Source organism: Chenopodium album, chromosome 4, assembly GCF_948465745.1.
Source record: "Chenopodium album chromosome 4, dcCheAlbu1.1, whole genome shotgun sequence".
In the NCBI taxonomy this organism is placed as follows: Eukaryota; Viridiplantae; Streptophyta; class Magnoliopsida; order Caryophyllales; family Amaranthaceae; genus Chenopodium; species Chenopodium album.
The window spans coordinates 22,969,591-22,982,304 of record NC_137837.1 but is presented as its reverse complement, the minus strand read 5'-3'; the positions used below and the strand labels follow the sequence as shown (position 1 = coordinate 22,982,304).

Below are 12,714 nucleotides of genomic sequence, written 5' to 3'. Positions count from 1 at the left end.
CTGCAGGCCTTATTTGGGTAAGTGTATGCAAGTATAAATAAGTGATATTAATATTCCCTACCTAAGAACTGTCTGATATCCAACTATTACTGTATTGACTACTTTCAAAGAAGTTAAAAAGGCTTCAGAAGCATAGAGATATAGAATCTTATATCTCAGTTACTTTCTCAAGGGAAATGATGATATTAATGACCCTTTATTTTCTCATTAATATATATAAGTGTAGCAGCTTTAAGGTTATATTTTTTTTCTATATATAGTACTACTTTGTATCAGGTAGCAAGTACATAGGAACTATGTGGGTTTCTGCAAGAATTAATGTGCAGCTGTTATAGAGAATAAGTGTCTTGCAAAAAAAAAATAATGGTAGATTTTCCAATTGTGTTTACAGTTCCGTATGAAAATGATACTGAGCAACATGAGAAGCTGGTATGAAACTATCAACACTGTCTTTGTTGATGTATAATGTGGATCTATTGCACAAATTGTTTAGTTTTTATGTGTGACTTTATTTCCGGTGTTTTCTGGTGTGCATGTAGCGCATGCTTTGTTTAGTTTTTATGTGTGGCTATTACCTTGTCTTGTATTTCTAATGCGTAAAAAGTATCACATGTGCAGCGTATCCCTGATGGTTTCAGCGATGTGTTAGACGATGGCTTCTTTAGTATTCAGGTATTCATGGCTGGCTGTCATAAATGCTGGTACGTTACTTTAGTCCACGAAGAATGTGGCAATGGCTGGGGTATGTATCTTGATGCAGGGTGGAGTGATTTTGTTGAAGATAATGGGATAGAAGTAGGCGATGTCCTAACCTTCACTTATTTAGGAGATAGTTCGTTCACAGTCCGAATTCAGACTGGTAAGAAAGGAAAGAACATAGAAAGGAAAAAGCATTTTGAGGCCTCAGGCAGTTTTTATAAAAAACGTGGGCGGAAGCCAGCCGTTGAAGGGTCTTCAGTTAAAATGATTGAGACCAATGCTTGGCTCACTAAACTTGCCGCTACCTGTCATGAAGACTATTTCTTTTTCATCTTTTCAGCTGCATACATTGAGCAAGGAGTTATAGTATGCTTTTCATCTACTCTATTGTAGCTTGTAGAATATGTATTTCTTGTCTCTATTCTTGCTAATATTATTTTGTGTGCTGTGGTATTTTGGCAGAATGTTCCGCTGAATTTTGCTAGACAGCATTTTCAAAATTTCCCTGGCACAACTGATATTATTCTGCAGAACTTTGATAGATAATTTAGTGCTCAGCTGAAGGTCGCAAAGGCTGGGAATACGATTATTCAGTGCTCAATAAAAAATGGCGTAAAGAAATTTGTTGATCATTACAATGTCCAAGTAGATGAAGGGTCGTTGATTAAATTCAGAGAAGGAAATCCTATAGTTTTTGATATTGATCTAGTGCTAGTGTAATAGGCTGACTCATTTGTGTTTTTAGAATGTTATGCTATTAGGATTGTGTGTTCTTTCTTTGCTTGTATTCTATTGAGAGATTAATAAGGATAGTAGATTTGTTTTTGGATGAATTATTTCCCTATGTAATGTAATGCTATTAAACAGAGTTTAGGTTCTGTTTTTTGGAAATAATATGATATGACTTCTACTGCATTTCCTTTCCCTTAATTTTTGCTGTTCTCTGTTATCGTAATTTCATATTCACCATCAATATCTAATTTGCCTGTAGGTATTTTGCATTGTAATCTAGACATGGTTAGCCAGTTAATTATCTGAGACCTCAGCAATTTTCTAAACATATTATGGACTTAGTTTTAAAATATTCAGCAGACAAAGTACAGGAGAAGTAAATAGAACACTTCTGAGAATTAAGCTTACATGGATATTTTACATACCAGGGTTCCTGTACAGATAGTGCTGTTTGTCGAGCTGTAGATGTTTTTTTAGTACTTCTTTACAGTTTTGAGCACGGTAGAAGTCGAAGAACACATAGAATGGAAGATGTCAACTGTATGATTGTGAAAAATGATACCATTTAGGATTCTGAGTTAGGAACAGTTTGCATCTTCAGAAGCAGTGAAAACTATAATGTTAAATGAGACTTAAGTCATTAATCATTCTGTCTGTCATTAGCCTCCAGACAGTGGGATTCACAGGTAAACCGAAATAATGTGATAAGATTAGTTGGAGAATTACCAGTCTTCATGTTTTACTGAAAAGTATTCGAATGTAGGTGAGAGTTGGTGACTATTCTGCTTTTCTGCCTTGATTTCTACTGGAGAATAAGGGCCACCATGCAACAGAAGGCAGCAAACAAGCGGCGAAAGGGAAGGAGTTGAAGCAACCCCCCAAAAAAGGCACAATTGTTAGACCTACACGAAATAGATTGGAACTCAGAAACTGCATCTAGGTTAGAAAGTGTAATGTACATATTATTCTGCTATTTTAAAAGGCTACAGATGAAATGCTGAGTAAAGCTTGATAGAAAGGACTTATAATAATGAAGGTTATATTATAGATAGGTATCCTGATTTAAGGATACAAGCTAATACACCATACTGATTCTGCTAGTACTATGTACATTATAAAAGGCTTAAGTTCTACTTAACTTGGTATCTAAGACACAAGTGCAGATTAACTGCTATTACAAAAGCTTTCTGCTGTGCATATACTTGATGTTTATAGAGAACATACGGTGTCCAAAATGTTCTTGCTAAACATCCAAAATATATCTTAACCTTAGCAAAGTACTATACTACGGTACTTGATTCATTCTAACACTTAAACAGCAAAAGGAGTTAAATACTTGTACTTTTGAAATCTGCTTCATATGCAAGTTAGTAAGGAGATTTCAAGCTGCTTCTTTGTTGCCTAATTTTCTTTCTCTGCACTCTCTTTGAAAAGAGCTGTTCGGAGTTTCTTCCTTGGAGCCTCGTCTGTATCACTCAAGTCCTGTGTATCATCAGTAGGCATTGGCTCTTTGTTCTTAGCCTTGCTACGAGCACGAGCAAGAGTGGCCCATGTAGGAAGCTCTGTCACTGGTGCTGGTGCTTCAGAGATTGTAATACCCTTAGCTGGTGGCTGAAACGGGACATCAAAACAATCTGTCTCGAATGCATGGGAAGCTAGTCTAAACTCATGAAACTGAGCTAAATCAGCGAGAACCTCATCAGTTGTTTCCGTGTTCTCCTCACTGCAATCAGTATCGCCCTCTAAGCCAGGGCCAGCAGGTGCTTTACCCTGGTCCTTAGCTGCGGCAGCTGGTGCAACCTCGCTTACGAGCAGGTGCTGTCCTGCAAGCCGTTTCCCAGCTGTAGAAGGGAATTGACCTCTGTTCAAATTCGAAGATGATGAAGCTGGCACTTGGACACTTGTTCGTGCATCTTCAACATCAACAGATTTCAATGTCCATAATAGAACACTGTTCCTCGCTAGCTCTAGAGTTGGAGTTACTTGAATAAAAAAAGGTTCAACTGATAGCCTCTCCTTAACAACCCTAAAAGCGTCCAAATTGCCCTACAATGTTCAGCAGCATGTATAAATAGCAAGTATATATTATGTAGAGGATGCATAATCAATTCCCTTTTTATGTAAAATAACAAGCTAATTAACAGAAGGAATTATAGGTAATAATGTACTATATTCTTTTCCCGTGCAGGATTTGTTTACCAATAAATTATATAATCAGTGTTGCATGTATATCAAGCTGAACTACTATACATAACCACATACGGAGTTTAAAAAAAATGCAAGATGCCAGAAATCATAGCAGTGGCAGAATTCCCTACATTGATTTTCATATCCCAAATTTCAGCTGCTGTCCTTCGGAAAAGCTTCTCCGTATCATCATTAAACGTTGTAAATGACATTGTCCCACTGTCATCAGCAGCTTCGAACTTGAAAGTAACTCTGTAGCAGTACACACGTTAGTTTAGTAAAATATTAGTATATATTTTATAACTGTGAAGGGAAAAAAGAAACAAAGCTTCGGCTAAAAGTATACTTATGAGCAGCAGTAGTGTCTGCTTTCTTACAAGAAATGCAAGGGAAGCGAGTCCCAAGTGCAAGATGTGATCGTTTTCCACAGCCAAGATACCCTATGTATGCATTAACTCTCTGTAAGTCGGCCTCTGGTATTGTGACTCTGATCCAAGCTACCTCATCTGGTGTTGCATTAGCTGCCTGCATCAATGTTGCCAACAGGATAATACTAAGCAGGTATAATATTTGTCCTAAATTCTATATATCACGAGAATCTTTTTCCATTTTTAATAAACTTAGTAAGTTAACAACCTTCTTGCTTCTTAGCTCAGCTATTGTTATAATTTTCTTTTCAGCACTTGGATATCTGACATTGAGAATTCTTTCTTGCCTGTCTTGCAGCACATGCTGATATAAGCTAACCCTGAAACAGAATAGGTAGCCTTAGTTAACTTATTATTATATGCTTATAAAATATTCTTATGTAGCACCTACCATTCTCGAAGCATATCTTCCCGTGGTCCTTTAGGGTTCAGAACAATTCTGGTCGACATGGTTGTGTTCAGAGTGAATCCTGTTGCCAAGTATAAAAAAGTTTATTCTCTGATGTTGAGCGTCAGTTAGAAAACGTTAATTATACTAAGTGATCTGACCTCTTGTGTGTCGGGTTTTGAGAGCAGTAAAGCCAACGACATTGAATTTTTCGGCCCAATTACTCATAGCAACACATGGTTTGCCTGTGAGGTCATTCCATGCTGAAATAGTCATAGCATGGTCTTGGCTGATTTGCAAATGAGTACTTAGTGTTAGTAATCTGCTTCAGTTGTTAGGTAAATGGTAAGATATGCAACCTTTTAGAAACTATATTTACCTTGTATCTGTAACAGAAATCTCTCGCACTGGACTATCCCGACCACGTGTATTAGGTATCAGCCTCGGTGCCTCTTCAACAAACAGTACAACACCAACTATATCTGGTTTAGGACATAAGTAAAAAGTAAGTGCAATAGAATGCATGCATACAGTGTCATTTTTGAAAGTGCAAATAAAACCATAGATATGCGTAGACTGATAGATAATAAGCACTACCAAATCTTCCATTTGGATCAGGTGATCATGGAATACTTGACAGTGGCTGGTATTTTGGCTCAATCGGTCCACTTTCTAGATTTAAACGTTGAATAATAGTTTGCTGTCCGACTGTCATCTGGTATGGGAGTTCTTGTTCGTTGAATTTATACTGTTCTTCCACAGCTGTTATAGGGGCCTTGGATATTTCATATTGACCAGATGGTTTTAGGACATCCTCATACGCTTCAATCTGGTCTCCAAACAGTGCACAACGCATCTTGTTTTTCTGGAAAGATACATAACATACTCATTAAGGAGAGGAATACTTAGCAGAATTATACAACTTTATACAGGGAACAAAGGCATGCTTAAGTAAGTAGTCTACTTGTAACCATGCTCATTACAGTAGATATTCCAAAAAAACACAAGTTGTACATAACACACTGTATGTGCAGCAAGGAATCTACAGTGCTATAACCAGAAAATAAATGGTACATATGTTTCTACAATCTAAGCTTAGAAAATATATATACCTTTTCATCCTCTAAGATGATTATTTGAAAAACCACACCTGGCTTTTTAGGAGAAGGTTGAGCTCTTCCCTTTTCAGTGACAGTAACTTTAACTTTATAGTCCTTACTTTGAGTAGTGAGTTCATCTAGGTACACAGGTTCAAGTTTCATTCTTGGTGGTGTATTCATGATCTGCAATTCATGAAAATGGAAAATGGTCAGGAGAAAAATCATAACAAGGCATATATATAGTGTACATGTAGATTTAAAAGATGAACTTGTAATACTTCACAGAGTGTGAGAATGAGGTAGCATAAAAGGGCATGTAAAAAGAGTGGGAGATATACACACAGTGATTAGTGTAGTTTATAGTGATGGCATATATAATTGTTCTTGTTTTTCAATTAAGTAGTTTTTTCTGTTTGAAATAGTATTTCATGAACAATATCTAAGGACAAATGATGCCAAAAAATGAACAAATATAACAGTTTCATAAACGCAGCAACATGAGATAGTGCATGAGCTGAAGTGACTGTATAAGAACAAAGAAAGAAACAGACAGCAGTATATACAAATACAAATTCATTCACTGGAAATAATTCTAGTATACCAAAAGAAGTAAAATAAGTACGAGGTATGCATATATCATAATGGAATTCTTATTTTGTTTTTTTTTTAAAAAAAAGGATAGCTAAGTATGTGGGTGATTGTTACAGCAGGTGATGTAAAGGCTACTATAAAAGGTACAGAGAAGAAGAAGAATATACCACAATCAAGGCTGAAAAGTAAGAGAATAATATGGAACTTCAAAAGTCTCCAACCCATATGGTATTTATAGCAAAGGCTGGAAAGCAAAAGGATCTAGGTTTTTTGTTGTTTCAACAGTAACCGTTCCCAAACAGTAAACAACTTCCTTTCTTTTATTTGTTTACAGCTTGCAAGCACTCAAGATTAGTTTAGTATCTTTTCTTAAACTATAAGTAAAAAGATCCTAATTATTATGGCTATTATATGACAAGGCATATTTAAATGAAAGAAAAGTTTTCTTTTCTGTGGCTAAAACTAAAAGCAAGTACAGCTTCAAATATAATACTATTTTTCTTACTATGAATAGTTAGTTTGACTTGTACTTTCTAGTTGCTATCTCCAAGGTGAAATGTATATGCCTTTTAAACCATAAAACTACTTTGCTATTCAGAAAATGTAGTGCTATTGTTATTTTATGGGCTACACTAACAAAGCCCATTTACATGTTATGGCATACAAAGCCCAAATTATAACCCCACAACAAAATTACAAGAAACACTATTATTACCAACGAAAGTATTGCACGGTATACGTTAAATATACATTTGGCGTAGTAATTGCTAGACAAAGCCGAAATTATAACCTCCCAACAAAAGCACAAGAAACACTATTATTACCAACGGAAGTATTACACGGTATACGATAAATATATATTAGGCATAATAATTGGTAGTAAGTATGGATTAGCAAAAGCATGTTAAGCATAGACTTGATGCATAGTAGATATACGTGCCTACTAAACAAAGTATGTATAGCGAAGCATAACTTACCTTGTAGCATACATTTTCGCCGATAAATACATGCCTTCACTTGCTGATTCTGCTGCTTTCTGCAAGGTAAGCACAAACAAATTAAAGACTGGGATACAATCTCTATATATATGAAGTAAGAGCAGCTTTCTATTAACAGCAGAATTATTCAATTAGGCATCACTTACTATGCATCTGTTAGAACAAGCGCAGTGAAGAGCTTAGTACGATTAACTTCTGTCACTGAAGGCAGTAGGAATTCGAAGATGGAATGACCAAAATGTGTGACCAACAACTGCAACCTATAAGCACTACCGTAACATCTCATAAGCATACAAGCATACACAGACTCAGGGCAGGAAATGCCTAACCATAAGCTGAATAGTTATTTTTCTAAGCTATAATGCAGGGATTCCATCTATAGCTCACAAAGCACATACTCTGAAGAACAGAAGCATAATCACAAAAAAAGGCATCCCTGATGTACTAAACCAGTACTGCAATTATAGTGCATTTATATACCTACAGTGTCCTCTGTAAAGGGAAATCGTTTGTGCATTTCGTGCAGCCTGCAATCACACCATAACACATATCAAACACTATACCGTGCTCTAATATGTGAAGCGCAACAAAAGAATTTACCTCACTCTATTAAGAAACAGTCAGCATTGCCAACTCTGTTATGCCTGTGGCAGCTCACAAAAATTACATGCAGTGCTCAGTTTACATTCCATTGGTCTGAACAATGCCTGCCAGCAATAGGAGTTTATGAGATACTACATTTCTGACTGCATTAACAGAACATTGGTTAACACCAGCTGTAGTGAAAACGCAGACATCTGTTGATTTTTTAGCCCGTGAAAGGGCAACATAAAGCTTCCCATGGGAAAAACACAGGCGTGGCAAATAAATGGATACTTGGCTAAGAGTCTGTCCTTGAGATTTGTTAATTGTCATTGCAAAGCTAAGTTTTATGGGAAATTGTTTTCGCTCAAACATGAACGGATACTTGATAGACTTAGAAGGCCTCAAGTTAATCCTGTGTATAAAAACATCCTCCCCTTTGTAGTGACCAACTGCTATAGTGCACTGAATTACATTTGGAAAAAACTTTCTACAAATTAACCTTGTACCGTTGCATAGACCGGATGATGGAAGCAAATTCCTTAGCAGTATCACTGGGCAATTTTCCTTTAACACAAGCTCATGAGGACTCATTCCACCTGGGCAGAGCTTGTTAATAAATTCTGTAGGATATATGCTGCATGTATCATTAACAACAGCATCAAAGCTCTTGTAAGTCACAGCCCGTCCAGGGAATTTTTCAATCATGAATGTGTTGATAGCATCCACATCATCATTCATGGGTGTCAGAATTGCCTTTTTTGTGAAAACCTCACTGTGAAATAAGCCATGCCCAATTTCTGGAAACGTTGTATCTGTAACAGTTGCAACCAAGTCTATAACGTCGTCTGTTCACTGTACGATATGTTCTGGTAGCTCGACATAAGCATTTTCTGTTTGCTGCAGTTCACCGTTACCCAGACCAAGCAAAAAAGCAGCATATCCTAGGTCTTCTCTTGCCCGAATGTTTTCTGTCAGTCTGAACTTCACAAGCCTGGGCCACAGATAAGAAGTCACAATACTTGCCTCTACTGCCTCGCTCATTGTCTTTCGAGGGACCACTGGCAAGACTTGTCGGAAATCTCCTCCCAAAACCACCACTTTCCCTCCAAACACGACCTTATTTCCGCATATATCCTGCAATAAAAGGTCTAGAGATTCTACACTTTGTTTTTTTGCCATAGAAGCCTCGTCCCAGATTATCAGAGCGGTTTCCTTTAACAATGCAGCTAAACTTCCTTGCTTCGGAACATCACATGCCAGCGACCCTTCATCGTCAATTAGGATTTTGAACCGTGAATGAGCAGTTCTTCCCGAAGGAATGTTAGCTGCAGCTATTCCTGATGTGGCCGTAGGTAAAACAATCTTGTTCATTTGTCGAATCTCTGCATATAGTGCATTGTAAAGAAAAGTTTTTCCTGTACCTCCTGGACCATCAATAAAGAAAGCACCGCCTTTTTGCTGTAAGACATGTTCCATTATGCACTCGAATGCAGCATTTTGTTCAGAGTTTAACCTTGAGCGACAACTTAAGCACTCTTCTGGGATCGGTGCGTCGAGAGCATCTATAATATCCTTCGTACGTCTAAACTCATCACTGACCTGTGATACTAATTCCTCCAGGCCAAAAAAGGCAAGGGATTTTCCCATGGCTTCCAGGTGCTGTTCAACTGCTCGAACAGTAAGCTGGTGTATCCTTAGAGGCTGATTTGGGAACCTATGAGAGTAATCTTCAGCAAGAAAAGAATAATAAGAATTCCATAAAGCAGCGGGATCTCTTGGCTGACAAAACATTAACACCGTTGCAAATAGGCGCCGCAAAGCAGCAGGCATATGAGTGTCACATGCCTCAGCCATAGTCGAATTGGCTGTGTCATCGTCTTCTATAAGCCCTTGTTTTAAAGAAGCTTCCTGAAAAGTTGGATACAAACAACCATCAACAGTACGCAGAGCTTCAAAAGACTTAGGACTTCTTACATTGAGCAGTAGGAGCCTAAGAAAGAAGCGTTCTCCTTCTGCAGGAAACACAAATGCCAGGCGGCCAACTGAAATCCTGTTCTGTACTCTTTGTTTCCATCTCTTATCACCCTGATGCCATGTATAATGCTCGCAAAATTCACCATATAGATACCCCAAGCCATGTTCAGTAGCAGCGTTCATTGCAAAAAACTCAGTTAATTGAGTTCTTGAGCGTTTATCATCCGAAACAACAGAGCGTAGTTTTTCATGCGGGCGCACATGAACAGTCTGCATGTATGGCAAATGGACTTGTAAAGGCAAAACAGAAGGGTGCATCTCAAATAGGTCAAAGCTAAAAATTCTCCATGCAGCTTCACAAGGAGATACCCATCTACCTGATTGATATTGATGAATTTCATCTACAGGTTCACTATTAGAACCAACAACATTATACGAAATCCTATCATGACCCTTATACACATACTTGTATAGATACTTTACTGCTTTAATGGTCGAACACACCTCAACATTCACGTGACAATCAAAGAGCATTGACAAATAAGGGTTATAGGGAATGACCCACTGATTGTCTAATTGTGCATTTCTTATGGTTACCTGCTCCCCAGTTTCTCTTCGACGATAGATAGGATATCCATCTTTATTATTAGTCGTTTCATTGCAAAATTGCTTAGGGTACTTGTTTTTACAACTGCGTTGCACGCCGGTTTTCTTCATACATGGACAATCCGGATTAAGGATACCACAAGGACCATGCATCATATGTGCCAACACAATTCTTCTCAAGACACCATTAGTCGGAGCAGGTATTTCAGCACAAACAAATCGATCGTAGTCAGCAGGGCACTTGAGCTTGTATTCAGGTTTCAGAATAATCAGGAAATGAGCATGTGGCAGCCCTCTTTTCTGAAACTCGACTACATATACCATTGCAGCCACTTCCCCGAACATTTTATTCTCCATGATTTCTCTTCTCAAGGCTACCAATTTTGCTCTAAAAATCCTAGCAACCAAATCAGGTCTATCTTGTGCCGCCTCACCAGCAGCTAGCTCGGCTTTTATTTTAGGCCAATTAGCATTACAAGTAATTGTAACAAAAAGATCTGGTTTACCAAATCTCTGTACTAAAGCCATAGCATTTAAATACCGCTTCTTCATATCCCGAGGACCGCCAATATAACTAGGAGGTAATATAACCCTACGGCCAACATTTTGTCCAAGAGTCTCCCCTGAATCCAGTGAATCCAAAATACCTCTATACAGATCAGCTCTGATGGTGTCTTGATTATTTCGGAAGTAATCAAGTCTTGTATTTTCAATCTTCACATACATATCTGAAAGTGCAGCTGGTACTCAAGAAGGGGGGGGTTGAATTGAGTACAGGGCAGTGTTAAGAATTATTGGATTTTCTTCTCTATTTATGTAGGGGGACCAGGTGATGAACTGGTCCTGCAGCGGAAACAGAAAATTCAATAAATAATCAACACAAAGATTTAACGAGGTTCAGCTCAACTCTGAGCCTACGTCCTCCACTACCCTAATTACTTTTATTAATCAACTCTGAAAAACAAAAGCAATTACAAATGATCACACTCGTGATCCCCACACCTAACTCTAGGTGTCACTTCGCACTTGAACTCACAAGCACTTGCACTCACACTCGTAAATGCTACCCCAATCACTAACCTCTTAGTGATTCAATACAAACCCTTTGTTTCCCTCTAAATGCTTCCTACTCAAAGCTTACAAGAGATAATTACAAAACAATCCTTACTGTGTGCATAAATAGTTTGTAAGAGATGAACTAACTATTTCCCTTAGAGTGTATTTCGAGCTTTCAAAGATAGAGAAGTTTTTCAGAAAAGCTCACTCGAAATTCTGATCGAGTTTATGCTTTTATAAGGTTGGGAGATGAATTCTTTCGTGATCTTTTCAGATCATAACTTAGGTAAATAGAATATCTTTTATTTTGTAAATAAGAGATATTCTAAGATATTATTCTACTTTCCATAAATGGGTAGAATAATATATTCTAAGTTATATGCGAAATAATTCATCTCCAACTCTGCATAAACTGAATCAATTAGTTTAGTAAATATTCTCTAAGGATAGGAAATATATATTCCAGAAAATATTTACTGAACTAATGTCCAGGTTCATGAAACAAGCTACGAAGCAGCTGTTTCCCAACCTGTTAGTGTCCTAGAGATCAGGTCAACTTTTCCTGATCTCTACAACACTAAATATTCTAAGTAAGGGATACAGATAGCTCACGTACAAACATCCATGCACACTTAACATTATAAAGACTACAAAGATCAACTATCCTAATCTGAGAGACTTCATAATCTTCAAGTCTTGACGGCCTTCCTTGATAGAACATTCTGATACAGATTTCTTGAATGCTTTGATTCAAAAGAACTTCATATTGCCTCAAGTACTTGGGATAGCTGTTCCTGTTCAAAATGTCAGTTGATATAATATAAAACCAACAAGAACCAGCTAGTCAGCTGTTTGTCATCACTCAAAACCTTAAGTGACTCAACAAATTCCCCCTTTTTGATGATGACAAACACTTTGAAGTTTCCTGCACCTGCACGTTAGTGAGAAACAGCAAAGTAAAGAAAGTTCTAATCTACACTTAAGAAGACAAGACTTTCTACTAGACTTTCTACACAGGGGATATCTTGTGTAAAAGACTTATGACACTGATGACTGACCAGGATAGCCATCTTCATTTAAAAGAAACAACTTGTTTTTGGATTTTTGGAAAAAGACACTGAAACAGTTAGTTAATCTAACTGTTCTCTTTATTTTAACTTGTTTTTGTGATTATCTGACTCAAGGAAATAAAAGACTCAATCTAATTGTCTAACAAGGCCTTTTCAGAAACTTCAACCTGCTTTTCCCCCTTTTGGCATCATTAAAAAGCATTCAAAAAATAGAATTGCACACCAAAATATCGCAAGTAAGCCAAAAATCAGTAGTTTCAACCACTGATCAATCTCAATGCTGCAGGTTAGCACAAACAG

The 12,714-nt window shown here is 37.4% G+C and overlaps 3 protein-coding genes across 3 annotated transcripts; 1 reads left to right on the top strand and 2 right to left on the bottom strand.

The window, feature by feature from the left end:
- Positions 1-242: 242 nt before the first annotated feature.
- Positions 243-1,245, top strand: LOC145627789 (uncharacterized). Its single transcript, XM_081680136.1, has 3 exons — positions 243-429; positions 619-1,065; positions 1,162-1,245. Exons 1-3 carry the CDS (start codon positions 364-366, stop codon positions 1,243-1,245), a joined length of 597 nt encoding a protein of 198 aa, XP_081536262.1. The 5' UTR covers positions 243-363.
- A 1,208-nt stretch (positions 1,246-2,453) lies between these two features.
- On the bottom strand, positions 2,454-5,758 carry LOC145626849 (uncharacterized). Its single transcript, XM_081679322.1, has 9 exons — positions 5,547-5,758; positions 5,032-5,299; positions 4,814-4,916; positions 4,596-4,723; positions 4,438-4,516; positions 4,255-4,366; positions 3,965-4,143; positions 3,750-3,870; positions 2,454-3,477 (listed from the first exon to the last, which is right to left on the bottom strand). The coding sequence occupies exons 4-9, from the start codon at positions 4,708-4,710 to the stop codon at positions 2,833-2,835; spliced, it is 1,251 nt and encodes a 416-aa protein (XP_081535448.1). The 5' UTR covers positions 4,711-4,723; positions 4,814-4,916; positions 5,032-5,299; positions 5,547-5,758; the 3' UTR covers positions 2,454-2,832.
- On the bottom strand, positions 5,547-11,014 carry LOC145627787 (uncharacterized). Its single transcript, XM_081680135.1, has 5 exons — positions 7,724-11,014; positions 7,604-7,650; positions 7,270-7,383; positions 7,103-7,161; positions 5,547-5,717 (listed from the first exon to the last, which is right to left on the bottom strand). The coding sequence occupies exon 1, from the start codon at positions 11,012-11,014 to the stop codon at positions 8,558-8,560; it is 2,457 nt and encodes an 818-aa protein (XP_081536261.1). The 3' UTR covers positions 5,547-5,717; positions 7,103-7,161; positions 7,270-7,383; positions 7,604-7,650; positions 7,724-8,557.
- Between the last annotated feature and the right edge of the window lie 1,700 nt (positions 11,015-12,714).